Source organism: Mycothermus thermophilus, assembly GCF_041956435.1.
Source record: "Mycothermus thermophilus strain CBS 625.91 unplaced genomic scaffold VTJ04scaffold_7, whole genome shotgun sequence".
Classification (NCBI taxonomy): domain Eukaryota; kingdom Fungi; phylum Ascomycota; class Sordariomycetes; order Sordariales; family Chaetomiaceae; genus Mycothermus; species Mycothermus thermophilus.
The window spans coordinates 1,648,356-1,666,833 of NW_027191433.1; the positions used below are offsets into that span (position 1 = coordinate 1,648,356).

General features: G+C 56.1%; 9 protein-coding genes across 9 annotated transcripts; 6 read left to right on the forward strand and 3 right to left on the reverse strand.

The window, feature by feature from the left end:
* Nucleotides 1-2,420: 2,420 nt before the first annotated feature.
* On the forward strand, nt 2,421-6,878 carry VTJ04DRAFT_10160 (uncharacterized protein; the record flags this gene model as incomplete). The annotated part of the gene is made up of 5 exons (XM_069357870.1): nt 2,421-3,631; nt 3,684-4,255; nt 4,304-4,535; nt 4,588-4,692; nt 4,742-6,878. The coding sequence occupies 5 exons, from the start codon at nt 2,421-2,423 to the stop codon at nt 6,876-6,878; spliced, it is 4,257 nt and encodes a 1,418-aa protein (XP_069214895.1).
* Nucleotides 6,879-7,436: 558 nt separating this feature from the next.
* VTJ04DRAFT_10161 (mitochondrial 54S ribosomal bL33m domain-containing protein) lies at nt 7,437-8,205 on the reverse strand (the record flags this gene model as incomplete). The annotated part of the gene is made up of 4 exons (XM_069357871.1): nt 7,437-7,587; nt 7,687-7,729; nt 7,950-8,066; nt 8,193-8,205. 4 exons carry the CDS (start codon nt 8,203-8,205, stop codon nt 7,437-7,439), a joined length of 324 nt encoding a protein of 107 aa, XP_069214896.1.
* A 45-nt stretch (nt 8,206-8,250) lies between these two features.
* On the forward strand, nt 8,251-9,428 carry VTJ04DRAFT_10162 (uncharacterized protein; the record flags this gene model as incomplete). The annotated part of the gene is made up of 4 exons (XM_069357872.1): nt 8,251-8,423; nt 8,922-9,086; nt 9,155-9,208; nt 9,335-9,428. The coding sequence occupies 4 exons, from the start codon at nt 8,251-8,253 to the stop codon at nt 9,426-9,428; spliced, it is 486 nt and encodes a 161-aa protein (XP_069214897.1).
* Nucleotides 9,429-9,506: 78 nt separating this feature from the next.
* VTJ04DRAFT_10163 (uncharacterized protein) lies at nt 9,507-12,022 on the forward strand (the record flags this gene model as incomplete). The annotated part of the gene is made up of 3 exons (XM_069357873.1): nt 9,507-9,621; nt 10,394-10,909; nt 10,968-12,022. 3 exons carry the CDS (start codon nt 9,507-9,509, stop codon nt 12,020-12,022), a joined length of 1,686 nt encoding a protein of 561 aa, XP_069214898.1.
* A 38-nt stretch (nt 12,023-12,060) lies between these two features.
* Nucleotides 12,061-12,745, reverse strand: VTJ04DRAFT_10164 (uncharacterized protein; the record flags this gene model as incomplete). Its single annotated transcript, XM_069357874.1, has 2 exons — nt 12,061-12,272; nt 12,613-12,745. The coding sequence occupies 2 exons, from the start codon at nt 12,743-12,745 to the stop codon at nt 12,061-12,063; spliced, it is 345 nt and encodes a 114-aa protein (XP_069214899.1).
* Nucleotides 12,746-12,774: 29 nt separating this feature from the next.
* Nucleotides 12,775-14,325, reverse strand: VTJ04DRAFT_10165 (uncharacterized protein; the record flags this gene model as incomplete). The annotated part of the gene is made up of 2 exons (XM_069357875.1): nt 12,775-12,973; nt 13,037-14,325. The coding sequence occupies 2 exons, from the start codon at nt 14,323-14,325 to the stop codon at nt 12,775-12,777; spliced, it is 1,488 nt and encodes a 495-aa protein (XP_069214900.1).
* A 51-nt stretch (nt 14,326-14,376) lies between these two features.
* Nucleotides 14,377-14,658, forward strand: VTJ04DRAFT_10166 (uncharacterized protein; the record flags this gene model as incomplete). Its single annotated transcript, XM_069357876.1, has 2 exons — nt 14,377-14,488; nt 14,564-14,658. The coding sequence occupies 2 exons, from the start codon at nt 14,377-14,379 to the stop codon at nt 14,656-14,658; spliced, it is 207 nt and encodes a 68-aa protein (XP_069214901.1).
* Nucleotides 14,659-14,951: 293 nt separating this feature from the next.
* On the forward strand, nt 14,952-16,409 carry VTJ04DRAFT_10167 (uncharacterized protein; the record flags this gene model as incomplete). Its single annotated transcript, XM_069357877.1, has 1 exon — nt 14,952-16,409. The coding sequence occupies one exon, from the start codon at nt 14,952-14,954 to the stop codon at nt 16,407-16,409; it is 1,458 nt and encodes a 485-aa protein (XP_069214902.1).
* A 1,144-nt stretch (nt 16,410-17,553) lies between these two features.
* On the forward strand, nt 17,554-18,021 carry VTJ04DRAFT_10168 (uncharacterized protein; the record flags this gene model as incomplete). The annotated part of the gene is made up of 1 exon (XM_069357878.1): nt 17,554-18,021. One exon carries the CDS (start codon nt 17,554-17,556, stop codon nt 18,019-18,021), a length of 468 nt encoding a protein of 155 aa, XP_069214903.1.
* Nucleotides 18,022-18,478: the final 457 nt, after the last annotated feature.

Here is an 18,478-nt window from a genome sequence, read left to right on the forward strand (position 1 = left end):
CCCCCCAACCCGCATTGAACCACACCAGTCACCACGCCCCTCGATGTCGGCATCTCGATGGAGAAGGATACAAGCCCATGTTCCCTGCGTGACAGACAGTTTGCAATGCACACCGACCATCCGATCCCATCACTTTCACAATCCCCAGCACAACGCTCATGACCATCACGGCAAAGCCTGCGATGCAAGCAGGGCAGCGCAGCGGTGCAATGCCTCGCGTCGGCACTTGCACGTCCGCCCCGTCCGCCACCACGCACCGCACACGCACGCACGCATGCATCCTCTCCTCTCCAACCATCCAAAGCCAGGAACCAAACTCAAGTCCCCTCGCTCGCTCACATCACTGACGAGTCCCGTCCAATCTCACATTTTCACATCCCGCTTCCGTTCTGTCCCACCTGCACCTCGACGTCCCATTGGCGGGGCTTGTGATCTCACAAGCGCCGACCCCCTGTCCGGTGGAACGCTGCAGAGTGCCAAGTTCCGTGCCTGGGGTCGGACAGGCGCTGGCTGGCGGTTGGTGTGTCAGGGGCGGTCAACAATGGGCCGTGCCAAGATTTTGATGGACAGGGGTTGAGCCGGGTGGAAGGGAAGTTTGGTCTGGGGACGAACATCACTTCGTGATGGTTGTTGATGTCGAAAGATGACTGAGGTCTGGTGTTGACAAGAGATATGATGTTGAGGACTCAAAAAAGAGTTGAAGCGCTGGTGGAAGGGACGGGGGTTCTGACTTACGGATCCTGAGACGCTGGCGATATCAGATGTCGTGGTGTTTTGGAAGTCGGCGGCTTGTTGAGGGAAGATGTTCTTGCCCAGGGAGAGTGTAGTGCCAGGACCGAGTCACCATCAACACATGAAGAACTTCACGCAGTTCCTGTTGAAGATAGTGGCCCTTATCACCCAATGTCCAGTCCTGAACCGGCCATCTTCGTCCTGTCGCTGGCGTGAGGGCCCATTCGGACTGTCGGCGTATGGGAGGAACCTCACGCGGATCCAACCGACAGACCACGGCATCGTGCTGCTGCTTCCTGTTGCTGTTGTTCATACGGGTCATCGAAACTGCGCACTTCCCCCATCGAATAAGGTAACCTCACGCGGTTCCGATCGATCTCGCAGCTTCATATTCTTCGAGTGTCAAGCTGGGAAGAGCAAGCGGCTGTGGATGCTCGCTGGGTCGCTGGATGGCTGCCGAGTCGCTATTGCCGTCGAAAGGAGACGGATTGATGAAGAAATCGACACAGGAGAACTAGAAACGATCGACCTGCGATTCGAACAGTCAGCCTCTCGAAAGGACGGGCTCCATTTGGACTCCTGCCCCCGAGGGCAGTGCCACTCGGCCACCCAGCCAGCGCTTCTTCTTGTTGTTGTTGGAGGAAGTCCATGGATGATGCCAATATCAGGGGCAGACAGTGCAATAAGTGAAAAGCATGATGGCTATTGATCTCATGCCATACTTGAGTAAAGTCAACAAAAACGCCGGACCCAAGGATATCAGGTTTCTGTCTCCTTCCCTTGTCGCACGACAGGATTGAGTCGAGATGATGGTCAAGACGAGATACATCTCAAGAGGACAGCTGATGAATGCATCCGACGGTACCTTAGCTGTGCATTTCTTCCAAGTTGTTCTTGGGTTCATTGTTCTCGATCAGGGGAACGCAAGCTGGGATGAATACCATTGAACAGGATCTTTGAGACCCTAGACATATGTTGTCGGAGGCTCAACAAAAGATATCTCCTCTAACCATGTTCAATGCACACAGACGTCTGGGGTTCGAGAGTGGACTCGAAGACACGCAAAGACATCTTCACCATTCCCATTTGTGTTAGAGAGTCTATCTCCCTTCTCCACATGTGCGGCCTCTGGATTCTGTCGCTCAGATATGGTCCTCATGTTATGGTGCCACGGTCAGTCTCACTGTCTGGGATTGAGTCTAGTGCCTGTGGTGTCCAACGTCCCACGTCCTAGATCGTTGAGCGACTTCCGTTTAAGAACTGCGGAAGACTCCATTCGGACCCGATACCTGGAAGGCAACTCCAATCGTAAAGGGGTCCTTTCATCTCCTGGATCTATCTCGTCCATCCGTGTAGTTCCATGGAAGGTGCAGTCTTCTGTTAATGAGAGCGAGTACTTCAGGAAGAACACCGGATACTCTTTGTTGGTGCCTAATTCTAGATGGGAAGAACTTTCAGTGGTGACCACTTAACGGGGAGCAACCCCTCGAGTTGTGCCATCCATGTTCGATGGGAATGCGTTTGCTCCATCTTCACCTTGTGGTCTCTCAGTTCTTAGATAGCCCAACGCCACCTGGGTGTTTTCTCTCTCAAGTCTTGTTGTTTCATTGATTTTCATCACTCACCTTCCTTGGCTCATTGCGCAACAACCGCGACGAAAGCGCCGTGGGCGCAACCTCAAACTTGCCATGGTGGCATCTTCTCCTCACCAGGGTCGTGCCGTCGAGGCCGAACCCGACTTTGCTCCCGCTGAAGAGATCACTGGCTCCGTCAACACGACCAACCCGGGACATGGTCAGCTCATCAACGGACGGGAGTTTGAGCCGATTGACCCAGGAGCCGGCCCGAAGCATGGGGTTGACAGTAATCTGGGGACTGTCTACTCGGGAGATGCTGAAGATTCACACCTCTTGAAACAGCCTTCCATTCTCAAGAACTTCTCGGATGCTATGGACCTGAATAAAGGCTTTGCCTACGGTCCTCCAATCCCAATCAACCCAGGCCAGTTCACACAGGGACCGGAAAGGTCTACCGCTCCAGTCAGTCCAACTCTGAGTCTCGCTCAACCACACGGTTCCAAGTACTTGGCGCAGCCTCCGGTCAAGCCGTTTCGTTCCACTACTTCTCCGGGTCCTGGGCTGGCGGTAAACACTCCCAAGGGTCCACCTCCGCCTCATCGACGGGATCAATGGGTTGAGACACCAGAAAGGCAGAGCAAGTCGGCAGAGAAGCGCCTTTCAATCAACACATCAAGTCTCCATAGAGATCTCCCGTTCCGTGACACGCCTTCTCGAGATTCCGTGGAGGAAGTCAAGCCTCGCTCCCCAAATGTCCGCATCACGGAGAATCAACCCGTTATCGAGCCTGACCATGCAGCGTTGAACCCCCAAGCCTCCAGCTTCTCGCCGACAAGCCATATGAGTCCGGTCCGAGATTCTCGGATCTCACACCAGCACTCATCAGTTCACGGCCATGATACTGCAGCAGGTCATGGGAGTCCAGTTTCGGATCTTCGCGATTCACACCAGCACGCACTCCCTGTCAGCCGTGATTCCGCAGCGGCTCATAGGAGTCCAATTCCGGATTCTCGCATTTCACTGAAGCACACAACAGCGGTCAGCTATGATGCTGCTCCAGTCTCACATCTTCCCATCAGTCCAGAGCAGCTTGAGCAGCCCCGGCAGGTCTTCTACAAAAACGGTACGGGTAATTCAAACCACGTCCAAGGCCCTCCGCCTCAGGCACGCCCTCCAGTCTCTGGCCAGAGGATGGTCGAGACTCCTCGACGTCGAAGCAAAATGGTCAACCGGCCTCTGAGGGATACGACAAACTTGAGGCCGGCGGGACAACCGCATGTTACCCGCCCGACGTCCCGCAGCTCCAACATTTCCAAGCCGAGGTAAGAATCTCTGGACCTTCAGATGTGTTCACAAGACCGACCCATTACGTAGATCGAGTTCGGGGTCGCTGGCCTCCAGTCCTCGGGAGCGCCAGCGCAGAGCCACCATGAGCCAGGAATTTGCTGCTTCTATGGCCGACGTGATCAACCAGTACACATACAACCACAAGGCCGAGCTCGAGCACCAAAAGGCAAAGTACCACAAGTACATCAAAAGACTCAAACGGCAGCTGGAACACTATGAAGGCGTCGTTGCTCAACGTGTCTCACAAATCCAGGCTCAGAACGAGGTGATCGACGCCCTACGGCAAGACGCTGAGCAGCTGACTTCCCAGTTAAAGGACGCCGAGGCAAAATTGGCCAAGTCGGAGAGTCGAGTACTCAGGATGGAGGACAAATACCAGAAGTACAAGACACATCTCAACGCGGCCATCAAGGAACAGCAGGACTTGTACCTTCGCTCCAAGGAGAGGTTTGCAAACACCATGAAGGAGATGCAGGAACTTAACGCGGCTCAAACCGCCGAGGCCGAGATGGCTGTGCAAAAGGCAGAAGCCATTCGGCAGGAAATGTCCGAGAAGCTGCAACAGACCATCGAGCAGAACAAGGCCGAAGTAGCGGAGCGTGAGTGACCGACTTCTAGTGACTGTTGAACAAGCTAACCTGGTGCAGTCTTCAAAACGATCCATGACCTGAGGATTAAGCTTGTCGTAAAAGAAGATGAGCTGGAAAAGGAACGCGAGACTGTCTGTCGCCTGAAAGAGCAGGTTGAGGCCTTCAAAGAGTCGTCGCAGGGATTCGAGGCGTTGGCAGTTCAAGGCAAGGAAATCCTCAAGAAGATCGAGGAGCAACAGTTGGCTGCCGAGGAAACGCAGCAAAAGGCAGCGGAAGCGCTCCGAGAGAGGTGAGCAGTCCATGTTCTTCGCACAACGAGCCTGGTATCTGACGTGAATCAGATTGGACAACTTCGCAATCCGCCTCGACAGCCTGGCCCAAATGATATCCCGCGACCCGCAGGATCTGGACAAGCTTCGGCAAGTCCAAGAGGAGTCTTTCAACAGGTGAGCATATTGGTTTGAGTAGTGGTTTAAATCTGCTAACCGATTCCAGTGTCACATCGAAGATTGGTGAGGTCCTTGCACTCCAGACAGCCTCTGGTGAGGCTACCAGCAAGCTCTCCACGGACCTGGAGCACGACATGGAGAAAATCTGGCAGCGCTTGGACACGCAGATCGAGTCGGTGATCCAACAACTTGCCGAGAGAGCTGAGGAGAACGGCATGATGTCCGAGTTGTACCGAAGAAAGGAGGCTGAATGTCAACAACATCTTGAGAAACTGGCATCACTCCAGGATACTGTGGAGAAACAAGCGGATCATATCCGTGATCTCGAGGAAGCTGAGAGCTCCTTTGCCTTTCTTCAACAAGACAACGAGGATTTAGAACGGCGAGTGACGGCTCTCAAGGCAGAATCGACTCAGCTCAAGGAAGAGGTCCAGTCGAAGACGATTGAGCTGGCCGAGGCTCGAGCCAAGCTTGATACCGCAAAAACCACACATGCCACCGAGGCGCAGAACTACAAATCGACCCTCGAGGCTTTGAACAAGACGATCCAGGAGCAAGACCGGAAGTCAGAAACCGCCATTGCGCAGGCCGTGGAGAAAGCGCGTCGCGAAGCCCAGGCTGAGGCCCAAGCCAAGGCCGACAGGATCCAGAAGGAAAAGGAGCAAGCCCTTCAGGATGTCCAGCTGGAACGGCAGTCGTTGCTCGAGAACATGGAGGGCCTGAAGAAGAAGGTTCACGAGTATGAGCAACGCAATGCCCAAGATGCTGACACCATCAAGGCGCTGCAAGATCGTCTTACCGCAGAGGAAGAGAAGAAGAAGCTGGTGACGCAGCAGCTTGCGCAGCGCAACGCCGCCATTCTGGAGATGGAAAACAAGCTCAGTGGTCGAGCATCGCATCTCGAAACGGATCTCAAGGCAGCTCTGGAACGTGCAGCACACCTGGAGGATGAGACTCGCCGTGAGCGGTCCCGGACTAAAGCCGTCATCGGCGGGCTAGAGCTTTGGGTGGAGAGAGAGGGCCGCGGCCTGGATGGGTTGAGATTCCTGAAGGACGACAACATGAGCGCCGAGGCCATCCGCGATGGGTTGGTGCAGCTTTTGGGAGAACTCCTCCGCTCTCGGGGATTGGGCACGGGGGCTCGGGGGTCATTGAATGGAGAGTCTCCCCGAGACAATATCGCAGTGTCATCGAGCAACCCTTCGCAGGGCGAAAGTCAGAACGCCAGACCTGCCATGGACGATGACTCTCAGCGGACAATTCCTGACAGTCAAGGTCAGGAAGCAGCCAACGATTCGATTTCCGTCGAACCTCCGCAATATGCCAAGTCTCTGGACCACATGCGACGCGTGGTGGTCCGCAGCCCCGCAAACGTGCCCAATGAGCCGACTGTACCTTCGGTGGACCAGGAGAAGACACGGAGAAGGGAGGCTGTCCAGCCGAAACCGATCATGAAGCGGGCTACTCGGAGTCCGTCGACCGCGTCACAACGGGAAGGCCTGCTGGATACTGCCGGACACGGAGCGTTCAAGCGAAGCACGCCGGGGGACAAACCCAGCGAAGTGCCTGGTCCCTCTCAGGCTGAGCCTATGTCGTCAACCAACAGCCAGGGCTCGAGCGGCAACCCGGTACCTGAAGAAGCGAACCCGAGAGGGTCCAAGAAACGGCGGCGTTCTGACACAGCAGAGACTGAACAGCCGGCAAGCAGTAACAAGCGCCCTCAACGATCGAAGACGCGGGGAGTGCGGACTCCCGATGTCTCTTCGACCGTAGGATCAGTTGGGTCGACGCAGCCAGTGCCCATGACCATCTCTCAAGGAGGTTCTCAGGGTGATTACCATCGTCAGCCCACCGCTTCAAACTTTCTACCGCCGCAAACTCGCAACTCCCAGAAGATGCCGGGATCGAGCTCTCAACCTGCGAGCAGAAGCGCCTCTGTGGGTAGCGCCCAACGACCCGGTTCGAGGCCGGCCAACTTGCGGACATACCGCTCTCAGCGAGCGGCCGATGAGACATCGGAAGCAGCCGGAAATCGCAGAAACGTGGGCGTTCTGATGAGGCCGGAGTCCCAGTCGTCGACGGCGACTCAGTTCTTGCCGTTGATGTCTCAGTCTCAGTCTCAGTCCCAATCTCGGTACTTTTCGCAAACTATTCACACGCAGCAAGGTCTTATGACAGTCTAGACGCAGCATGAGGAGAGGGATCTTTGCTCTCATCGTCGATTTGCTTGACCATTTTTGGAGGGAGGTAGCATCAATTTGTCGGTGGACATTTGACGTGGTTGTTCAACCAGCCATCGTTGTGAGGGACGAAGGGTCAAGCAGAAGACTATGTACTGTTAGGAGCCGGACGGAAGTGCAGCATGGAAGTAGACTTAGAAGAACGGTGGACGGGAGTGCATCATGAGATTCGACTTAAAGTGGGCGGGCATGGCAGAGAACATTGATAGAAACCTGGTGAGAGGCATGGTTAGCAAGATCCTTATTCACTTAGTCCACCAACACAACATGACATAAACGTTCAACTGAGGCACATGTTAGAATGGAGCTGAAGATAGTGATATATCCTGTCCGTCAAGTCTAATGGCATTGCAGCCAGCCCCGGAAACCGTCCTCCCAAACGCCGGATTCCGTTGTTTCTTTTGTATCTTTTATACATGGCACATGCGCCCGTGGTATAATACAATGCTCCTCCGCCCTCCAGAACTCTAACCCTGACCCGGACAAGTCGAATTGTCCGTCCTATGCCCTATGCTGCGCCCTGCCGCTGAATGCGGCTTTGGTTCGAGCTTGTCTCTCATCACTAAAGACCAAGCTGAACTGAGTCGAGAAGTGTCGAGTGGAAAGTCGAAGCGCAGACCCGATAACCCATTTCCTTTTCCCCCTGCCCCGTCTAAGTAGTCCTGTACAAGGCCAAAACCAAACAGGCCCCCTTAGCCCAGTGCGGCCATCGTTTTGGCGGTTCCTCGGCGCGTTTGGTTGCTTGGTTTACCTGCCCTTTCGTTTTTGCTCGCAGAAGAGTACTCGCCTCCGGACTGTTGATGGATCGAGATATTAGCAACCGTGTTTGTCCAACGTGCCGGCATCCTCCCAGCTGTTTTTTCGTCCATATCGGCTGGATTGTCTTTCTCCAGCTTGCCCTTTCCCCTCCGTTCTGGGATGTCCATCCCGCCCAGAATTTTATCACAAACCACCACCCCCAAGCCCAATTGTTTTCGTCAGACAGAGTGAAGGGAGAAAAAAAGGGATGCGTACTGATTGGGTCGTATTTGATCATGCTCATCGGTCTCGACGCGCGCGGGCGTGTGAAGGTGTAGAAGTAGCCCGTCATGGCCATGGAGAGGAGGCGGACGCTGATGATGCGGGATTTGGCTTCGGGGAGTTAGCTTTGGGACTGTTCGTTCGTTGGTGTGCATTGCTTTTTCTCCCATTGTTCCTCCAGCTTGTTCGGCCTGGGTATGGGAGGTATATGTTGGTGGTGGTGTTGGGGAGGCGTACGTTTCTTTGCCATTTTTTGTCTTGCTTCTTCTTCCTCTTCTCTTTCGGCGGGGTTGTGATGGGAACGTTTGGTGGTTGCGGGCCCGACGGCGCGGTTCCTTTCCCCCCTCCTAGGTCTGAGGATGAGTGGGGGAGTCGTCGGTTGGGGGAGAGTTACAATCTCGTCGTCGTCTGCGTCGTCGTCGTGATGGCTTCACCTTGCGGGTTGAGCTCGAAGTTTTGCGAGGTGCGGTTCGTCGGCTGCCGGGACGCACGGACCACCGACTCTTGTCCGATTGAATGGTGGGGTCCGGAGGTGGGGGATATCGGCAATGGGCTGCCGGGGGTTCGGGTTCGGGTTGGGGATGGGGTCGCCCGGATGTGCACCAGGAGCCGGGCGTTGGGCGTTGTGTCACCGTGTGGGCTTGCAGATGCGGGGGAGGAATTTCGTTACTAATACGGGACCATGGGAGTTCTTTTGAAGGGGATCTGCATTCATGAGTTGACGTTTGGAGCTTTGACACATGCATGCAGATGCACATCAGGTGCGGAGGTATCGGAGTCTCATCGTCGGGAGACGGAGAGGCAGCATCTCGAGCTCAAAACCTTACACTCTCCCAGAGCGGAACACCCGCTGTGTCTGTGTTTGAGCCAGCTGGATGCGATTCCCAGATCTAACTAGCGCCCAGAGGTCAGGCAACCCAGCAGCATCGCCTGCGACAGCCGAGATGCCATGCATTGACCCATAAGGCCCATAAGGACAGCTTTCTACAGCGCCGTGCCTGATTATCAGGCCAGGCCACTTGCTCAAGCCTGGCTGGTCCGAATTCGCAGCGCGTCTCCCAGCGAAATCCAACCTCACAGTAACCAGGCGAGCTCACCGCCCGCGGGACCTCCATTTTTCGGAGCGGCAGTGTCCGCGGGTGCTACAAGAAGCGCGCTATAACCCCCCTCAGAGCGCGAATTGACACCTCACCTGGTAGTGGCCAGATCAGTTTCAAAAGACAAGCAGAAAATGGCGTGCAAGAGCTGACCGCGTGAGTGCCACAAGTCAACCCGACGGGAGTTTGGGAACTGAGGGGGCGAAATTGGCCGTCCCAAATCCCCCCAAATGGTTCTGGGCTGATGAATCGAATCACTGACTTGCAAGCGCATTCGAGAAGGGAAATTCTGGAAACCCCACAAACCCACGCCCGCCGATTTGCTGCTGCCCATCCCATCCCCCACGTCGCAAAGAAAGCCAGCTCGATCGACTGACTGACTGACCGAGGTGTGAACTGACTTGACATTTTGATCGTCGTTTAAACATTTTCAGTCATTTTGTCCAGGAGTCAGATGGCACCCCTACTGGCCCAACTTGCCCGTCGAGGGGCCGTTCAGAGCACGGCTCTGAGGAACGGGGTTGGCTTGACCACGGCGAAGACGCTGCAGTGTTCGAGCGGCCAGAGAGGTAAAGAGTCATTTTTTTCTTGTGTCTTGCTTGTCGTGTTTTCTGTATCGGCTCTCGGTTTCTGCTCTGCTTGTTGTTTATAAACAGAACCCCCGGGGCGCTGGGAGTAAACCGCGCTGCAGCAACCGGGCAGGCAAGACAGTTTGCCACGTTGGCTTCACAGTTGAAATCCGATCCCAAGCAAATGGGATGCGCCACTCTCAGAAAATAATTCCCCTTTTCCCTCACTCACAGTCTCGGGCTTCGGTGCTGCTGCCAGCCCGTCTTCTGCCGTCGCCCGGTTTCGGCCTCCATCTGCACCCCCCCTTCGGGCCCCTCGCAGCTAAACAGCGGGACCAACGGCCGTGTCGAGCAGTGTTCCCCCTTCAGGGCCCTTCCGTCTTCCGGGATGGCCCGCCTGCCCGCGGCCCCGCGGCAAACATCCAGGGATCAGTCACAAGTCGGATGACACGAGACAATTACAGTCTCATGCGCTGATTTCCCTCGGGCAGCACAGAATTGACTGAGGTTTCTAAATCTCATTGATTGTGGTCACCGAGAAGTCATTTCAGGTGGCTGGCCGGTTGTTGGTTTTGTATAATTCCCATCCCTCCGGCACTTTTACGTGCTGTGTTATCCTTCCTCTCATCCACAACACCCCTGGAATTACATACATCCCCCCTCGTCCCAATTCTTGGTTGTCTTGACAAGACACAATTCGGATCCCGCAACACCAATTGATCCCTGTTCCCGGTCTGTTTTCTAACTCTTGACTTCGACTTCCATTCTCTAGACTTTTCCAACACCGCTGCCACTCTTCCTACCACCTCCCTGCCTCTCCGCGCAGGTCGCCGTACTTCACCTCTCACTCGGAACATTCCGTCTTATAACAACATCCGCACCATGGCGTCCGAATCCGGCCGCCGGCTGACCATCGACAACATCAACCCGCACGTGCGGGCCGCCAAGTACGCCGTGCGCGGCGAGTTGGCCGTCAAGTCGGAGGAGTACCGTATCGCTCTGGCAAAGGGTGACCACAACCTGCCTTTCAACCAGGTTATCTCGGCCAACATTGGCAACCCACAGCAGCTCGACCAGAAGCCCCTCACATTCTTCCGCCAGGTGCTCAGTATTCTTGAGAACCCGCATTTGCTGGACAAGCCTGATGTGCTGGTGAATGAATTGGGCTACAAGCCCGACGTCCTCGAGCGCGCGAGGAAGCTGCTCAAGGCTGTCGGCTCGGTTGGTGCTTACAGCGCCAGTAACGGTGTCCCGGCCATTCGCCAGAGCGTGGCCGAGTTTTTGGAGCGTGAGTTTAAACCTCTCAGATGAATAGAGAGAGAATGTAGGACTGACTCCTGTCCCAGGCCGTGATGGCTTCCCCGCCAACTGGCAAGACATCTACCTCTCCGCGGGCGCTTCCTCCGGCGTCAACACCCTCCTGCACGTCATTTGCAAGGACTCCAACTCTGGCGTCCTTGTTCCCATTCCTCAGTACCCTCTGTACACCGCATCCCTCGCGGTCCTCGATGCTCATTGCGTCCCATACTACCTCGAGGAGCACAAGAACTGGGGCACCGACGTGTCCGCCATCCGCGCCTCCTACGATGACGCCGTGGCCAAGGGCATCGACGTGCGCGCCATCGTGATCATCAACCCTGGCAACCCGACCGGCGCCTCCCTGCCTGAATCCGACATCCGCGCGGTGATCGACTTTGCGCGCGAAAAGCGCCTGGTCATCATCGCCGACGAGGTCTACCAGACCAACGTCTTCATCGGCGAGTTCATCAGCTTCAAGAAGACACTCCGGCAAATGCAAGCCGAGTCCCCCGGCGTGTACGACAACCTGGAGCTCGCCTCGCTGCACTCCGTCAGCAAGGGCATGGTCGGCGAATGCGGCCACCGCGGCGGCTACTTCGAGCTGGTCGGCTTCGACCCGCAGGTGCAGCAGGAGATCTACAAGTTCGTCTCCATCATGCTCTGCGCCCCCGTCATCGGCCAGTGCCTCGTCGACCTGATGGTCAACCCGCCCAAGCCGGGCGACCCGTCGTACGAGCAGTACCAGGCGGAATACGACGCCATCTACCGCGGCCTGCACGAGCGTGCCAACGCCCTGCACGCCGCCTTCCAGCAGATGGAGGGCGTCGAGTGCGGCGTCCCCCAGGGCAGCATGTACCTCTTCCCGACCATCAAGCTGCCCAAGAAGGCGTGCGAGGCGGCCGCCGCCGAGGGCAGGACCCCCGATGAGTTTTACTGCATGCGCCTGCTCGAGGCGACGGGCGTTTGCGTCGTGCCAGGAAGCGGGTTTGGACAGAAGGAGGGGACGCTGCACTTCAGGACGACGTTCCTCGCCCCGGGGACGGAGTGGGTGGGGAGTATTGTCAAGTTTCATAAGGAGTTTATGGATAAGTACAGGGATTGAGGGGGGATTGAGGTTGGAGTTTGTGTGTTAGGCCTTCTTTAGGTTTGAAAGTATGATGGCGGTTTGGAGGGGGAGATACTTAGATGGCGACGGTGTTTGCAAATGGATTTTGTGTATTGTTTGTTTTGGCGCCTGGCTTTGGTTGGGTTATCTCTGCTCTTCTGTGTCCTGCACTTCTGTTGCGTATCTGTCTGTCTTGGATTCATGTCCATCTTGAGTTCATGTTTGTGTTTTATGATCAGGTATTTCACTGGTACAGTAGCCGGTTGCACTCACTCAAAAAATAGAGAGAAATCTTCCAGAGCCAGCCGCCTGGCCATGAGCTGATGTTTTCAGTGAAGATTGTTCCACTCTCACATATCCTGCTTGGGACCCCAAGTATGGGATTCATCATGGCGTTGGAGAGATTGTATTGTATCATATATGAAGACTCCCAGCCTGGGTGAAACTCATCAAGATAGTTTTCCGTCGGCCTTCAGAGTCAAGGTCGGCCCATTCATCATCACTATCACCATCACTCTTAATCAACAAGGCAATCATCGGCCAGTCAAGGCCCAAGCCTCGTCAAACCTGTCATTTCATCCCCTCACAGGGACATTCTGGTTCATTTTGCCTATCATTGGGCCTCGCCGCTCTCAAGCGTGACCGCCGTTTGCGTACATGGCACCCTCCACCGCTCCGAGAGAGGGGATAGGAAGAAACCCGATCCTCTCCAGGCCCCATCTCTCGCCTCAACATCTTCCTCCATCCTCTCAAGCCCGCTCGCTCCCCCTCAGCCTGACCGCCTGGCCGTACTTCTGCAGCTTGGTAATCAGCTGATCACCCTGGCGCACGAACTCCTGGTACTGCTTGTTCTTGTCGTCGGGGCGGTTCGTCTCGATGACGCCGTTGCCGGCGACGCGGTCGATAGTGCAGGGGATGCGGCCGGCGGCGATGAACTTGGCGAGGTCGCTGGTAGCACATCACTCGTCAGCACATTGTCATACCGTAACATGGGAGATACAGAAAACCTACCGATCCAAAAACTCCACCGTCACACCAAAATCATTCGCCATACTATCCAGCCCCACAACCCGATAGCTCTGCAACAGCTGCTGGTACGCGCGCAGGCGCATCTCGCGGATGAACCAACCGCGATGCTCGTGCAGGTACCGGTCCTGCGTCAGGAACTGCTCCTCCACGAGCGCCAGGGCCTGGAAAAACAGCTTGTACCGGCCGTTATACAGACTGCTCACCAGCTGAGCGAGGGGGCCGAAATCGACCGCCAGTTCCGCCTCGGGCTGGTCGACCGTGCTTCCCAGCGTGGTCAGGTTGACAGCGGTCACCTTGTTGGAGGCGGCGGCGGCGGCGGCGTCGGCCATCTCGGCATCAGCGCCCGGACCGGCGGAGATAGCGCCTGTCAGGGCGAGCAGCTTGTCCTCGCCGTCGCCGAGGATGGCCTTGATCTCGGGCGCGTCAACAACTTTGGATTTGAAATCGACTCGTTTGAGCGAAACGGAGCCGGCAAGCACGGCGTAGATGACCAGGTTGCTGTAGGTGCAGAGCTCATAGGACGTGAAAGTCGACAAGCTGTCGAGAAGAAGCGGGGCGGCGAGGTTATAGCTGCGGATGGTAAGCAGGTGCAGACCCTCATAGGCCTTGAGACGGTTCCGCCTGTCCCAGTCACCACCGGATTCGACCAGCGTCTTGCACCGCGCAATTTGCCTCTTGACGAGGTGCTTGTCGCCATAGAACAGACCCATGCGGATGATTGCCAGGACCAAATCAATCTTGGTGCCCAGGATACCCGTGTTCTCAAACACCGCCTCGTACGCTGCGATCGCCTTGTCCTTGTCGCCCACCCGCGCCCAAAACTCAGCCCTCTTGCCGCGCGCCGCCTGGATCTCCGTCTCGCCGGCCTTTTCGACCGCTTCCTCCTCTTCTTTCTTAAACTCCTCCAGCTCCCGGTCGTTGTCGGCCTGCAGGGATTGGTACAGCGCCTCGTCCCATGGGATGGTCACCGCCGCGGCGCTCCCCGGGGCAATCATACCCGACAGGCTGCTCTTCCTGCTCAAGGGTTTGCTGACGCCACCTTGAGCGTTGGAAGAGCGCGGGTCGCCGCCGCCGACGGCATTGAGGACGCCGTCTATCGGGTGCGCCAGGTAGCGGTAGAAGGGTGCCATCTTATGTTCGGCAATGGCATCCTGGAGTTGCTTGGCGGCGGCCTGTTGGGCGGGCTTGGAGGCGTAGGGGTTGGTGAGGGTGAAGACGTGCTGGGCCAGAGGGAGGAGCGGCCATTTTGCGTATTGGGGATCTGAGCCCATGGTTGTGGTTTAGATGGGATGAGGTGGGATGGAGGGGTGGTCGGGTCGAGGATGGTTGGGTGGGAGTGGATTGGCGCGGGGAAACCGGGGAATCGGAATGACCGCGAGGAGTATCGTCGGCTCGGGTCGTCGAATCTGCTGAATGGACCTGTGGTCAGTTGTGGTGAGGGCGTTGGTGTTTGGTAGTGGTGGTGGTGGATGGGAGGTCCAACCTGGAGCTTGGTTTGTTCTCTTCCAGTGCAGCCAGGGCAGCTGGAAGTGGCTGCCCGCAAGGCTGCAAGAGCTCGCGTCACTCCCAGCGACCCGACAGGGGTTCAAGGTCACTCTCCCTGATTGGATGCCCAGCTCTGACAGTGGGGCACAACACCCTGGTTCCCGCTGGGTCTGCAAGGCAATGGCAGCCGCACTCGGGCTCAGTGACCCACGCCATGACCTCCTGCCTCTTCCTTTGCTTTTCTCCTGCAACAACTTCGACCAGTTTTTTTCTTGATCACTTCTTTTCAATTTCAACCTCGGAATTTGGAATTCAACCGACTCTGAATTCTCAATTTCTCCACCGATTCCGAGTTTCCTTTCACTCTCTGGTATAAAATAGATCATACGATCAACTCGCCATCACCATCAACATGGACGACCAAGATGACATCCCCCAACCGTTCGACGCAAAGAAACTAGCCCCCGCCAAAAAGCGCCCTCGCTCCCCTTCTCCCAACCGCAGCGGAAGTGCCAGTACACCCGGAACCAGCAGCAATACCAACACCGGTACCGGCAATCAATCCGGCGAGCCTCCGCGCAAACTCAAACGCCCCGGTCAGCGCGCGCGCATCAGCGAGGCCGAGAAGGAACAGATCCGCCAGCGGGCCCTCGAGCGCCAACGCCAGCTCGAGCGCGAGGCAGCCGCTGAGGAAGAGCTACGACAACGCTCGACTATCAACGACGTCGTCAAGGCCCACTACAACTCGGTTCCCGTCCGCGACCGCGAATGGCGCCGCACCGACAGCCGCATCAAGGGTCTGCGCGCCTTCAATAACTGGGTCAAGAGCTGCATTATCCAGAAGTTTTCGCCCGACGAAGACCACACCCCGGGTGCTCGCGAGCGGGGGATCAGTTCAGGGAATCGCCTGTTAGTCCTGGATATTGGGTGTGGCAAGGGCGGTGATCTGTTCAAATGGCAACAGGCGCCGCAACCGGTGGATTTGTATGTCGGTTTGGATCCAGCCGAGGTGTCGATCGAGCAGGCGCGGGAGCGGTATCGGGGCATGGCGAACCGTGGGGGTGGTGGAGGACGGGGAGGGAGGGGTGGCCATTCACACCGGCGTCCGCCGCGGTTGTTTGACGCACGATTTTACGTCAAGGACTGCTACGGCGAGTCGATCGGGGACATCGACATTGTGCGGCAGGTCGGGTTTTCCCAATCCAGCCTCAGCAGCAGCCGGGGATTTGATGTCGTCAGCATGATGTTTTGTATGCACTACGCCTTCGAAAGCGAGGCTAAGGCGCGACAGATGCTTAAGAACGTTTCTGGTGCGCTCCGCAAGGGCGGCCGCTTCATCGGCTGCATCCCCAACTCAGACGTCATCAGCGCTAAGGTGGTCGAGTTCAACAAGAAGTTGGAAGCACGGAAAAAGGCCAAAGAGGCGGCCAAAAACAACCCAGAATCCGAGCAACAACCCGCCAAAGAAAAGGAAGACGGCGAGGTTGACGAGCCGGAGCAAGAAGAAACCGCCAGCTGGGGCAACGACATCTACCGCGTGCGGTTCCCCGGCCCGACTCCGGCCGATGGTATCTTCCGTCCCCCCTTCGGTTGGAAGTATAACTTCTTCCTGCACGAGGCTGTTGAGGAGGTGCCCGAGTATGTCGTCCCTTGGGAAGCTTTCCGCGCGCTAGCCGAGGACTACAACCTCGAACTGCAGTACCACAAGCCGTTCGCCGAGGTGTGGGCGTCGGAGCGCGACGACCGGGAGCTAGGACCTTTGAGCGAGCGGATGGGCGTTAGGGACCGGATCACCGGTAAGCTGTTGGTGACGGACGAGGAGATGGAGGCGGCGAGTTTTTATGTGGCGTTTTGCTTTTATCGGGTGTGAGCTGGGTCTCTTGCTAATCGCGATCGATGATTTAGAGGGTGGGTGGTTGGGACTCTGTTATGATTACCCTGGACCTGATTATTATGGGTTCCGTTTCGTAGAGTTACGGCTATGTATCGGGACTATCCTGAGCGGTAATAGCCAGGTTATATGCCCCGTATTCATTCGTAACCTTCAATAGCCTGGCAGATATATAAAGGAACCGTAATGCCCAAGCTGGTCCATCCAACCCTTGCACCCCGTTTATGTTGCCCACAGCCGAGGAGTAGCAGATCATCACGAACCCCGTGAACGCTTACCTCCATTCCAACCCAGGAGTCAGCTCGTTGCTACATATCGGCGGGGTTTCCTCTTAATGTGGCCCAGCTTCAACCACACTTCCTTGAGGTATAGCTCCAAGGTGATTTGGCACTTGGGGTTGTCCGCCATTCCTACCACGCGTTTTCTGATCGCCGTCATCCCATTGTGGCTCCCAACGGGATTGGCGAGCTCTACTCAGAATGTTGTAACTCTGGAGTCAAATAGCATTACCAGCACGGGGAGTCACGCTAGATAGACCGCGATCAAGTCCTGGTAGATGGTATCTTCCCTTTCCTGATTCGTTAGACATGACTGTGGATGTCTCCATGTTACTTTGCATGAAGACTGATCCGATGGTATTTGTTACTCCATAGAGAGCTATTCCACATCACTCGATGATCATGGACACTGAGCTGGGGGGGCCACAAATGTCTTATTAGCTGTTGTTGAACCATACAGAGCTCTTACGCATGCTTCGATAACCTCTCCAATTGATGGAAGAGCACAAGGTCGGCAGACACCAAGTCGCAGCGATGATGGTGAGATGCAATGGATTCGGGCGTGTCTCCGGATGGCGTTGAGCTCCTGGCTCGCTGCGTCATTATTCTTTGGCAAGCCCACGACGACAGCCATAGGTGAGGTGGTAAGACGTCATACTCATCAATGAGGGGCGTAAGGCTCTGGCATAATATTCAACACATATAGGCTTCACTTCCCCTCTGTACACTTTACTCTTCCGCCATTCGCATCCGCATCATCATTTCTCAGCTGCTCTCTTGACGATCATCATCAACACACAAACACCTAGACACACCAACGACCGCGTCGCTCAAGATCAACCACCATGATCACGAACCCCAACATCACCGGCTTGCCCAACCCCACCTACACGCTCGACCCCCTCTCCCCGGACAACGGTCCCATGGACATCAGTCTGTCTCCCTACCCCGATGTCCCCGAGGGTGGTGCCCCTGAGGGTGGCGAGCAGTTCGACGGCGATGACGATGAAAAGAAGGACGACGACGACGATGACGGCGGGGATAACGGCCGGGGCAAGGATGGTGAGCACACCTGGGCCTTGAGTCCTTGTGGTGGCCCTCGTCCTCGCCTCCACTGGCTGCCTGACCTGGATCCCGTCAACCGGGGTCCAATGATGATGAAGCCGGCTGCCGGGTCGATCGGCTGTGGTGACCATCACCCCGCCATGCCGGGCGGCGGAGAGCTGGTTGATGGCGATGATGATAAGAAGGATGATGATGACGACTATGGTGAGGATAACGGTTGGGGCAAGGATGGGGAGTATACTTGGTAGACTTGGCTTTGTACCGGCTTTTCTACAGGTGGTTAGGGTTCGCGGGCGATTTGGCGTTGAGTTTCTGCGTTGAGATTCTACCCGTCTAGTGGTGTGGCTTTTGTTCATTGATCGTCAGGAGAAAGGTTAAAAGCCTCGGGATGTAGGGGACTGGCACATGAGGGAGCAGCGAGTTTCTCTCATGTTTTCTCTCATAATGCCTAGATAGCTTCAGTCGTTCAATTCAACACAGGGCGTTGATGCCTCTGCCTATATTGTCAGTAACAGAGTTGACTATCGTTGCCTATAATTATAGATTTAATTATTGTGATCAACTCATCCAGAGTTCAACACTTTCCCAGACATCACAGGCCCCCAAATGCCCTGTTGGTGGTTGTTGGCCCCAGCGAGGGTCACATTAATATATGATAGGGTGGGCGGTATGCAAAAATGATAGGTTCACAAGCCTGGGCGGCTA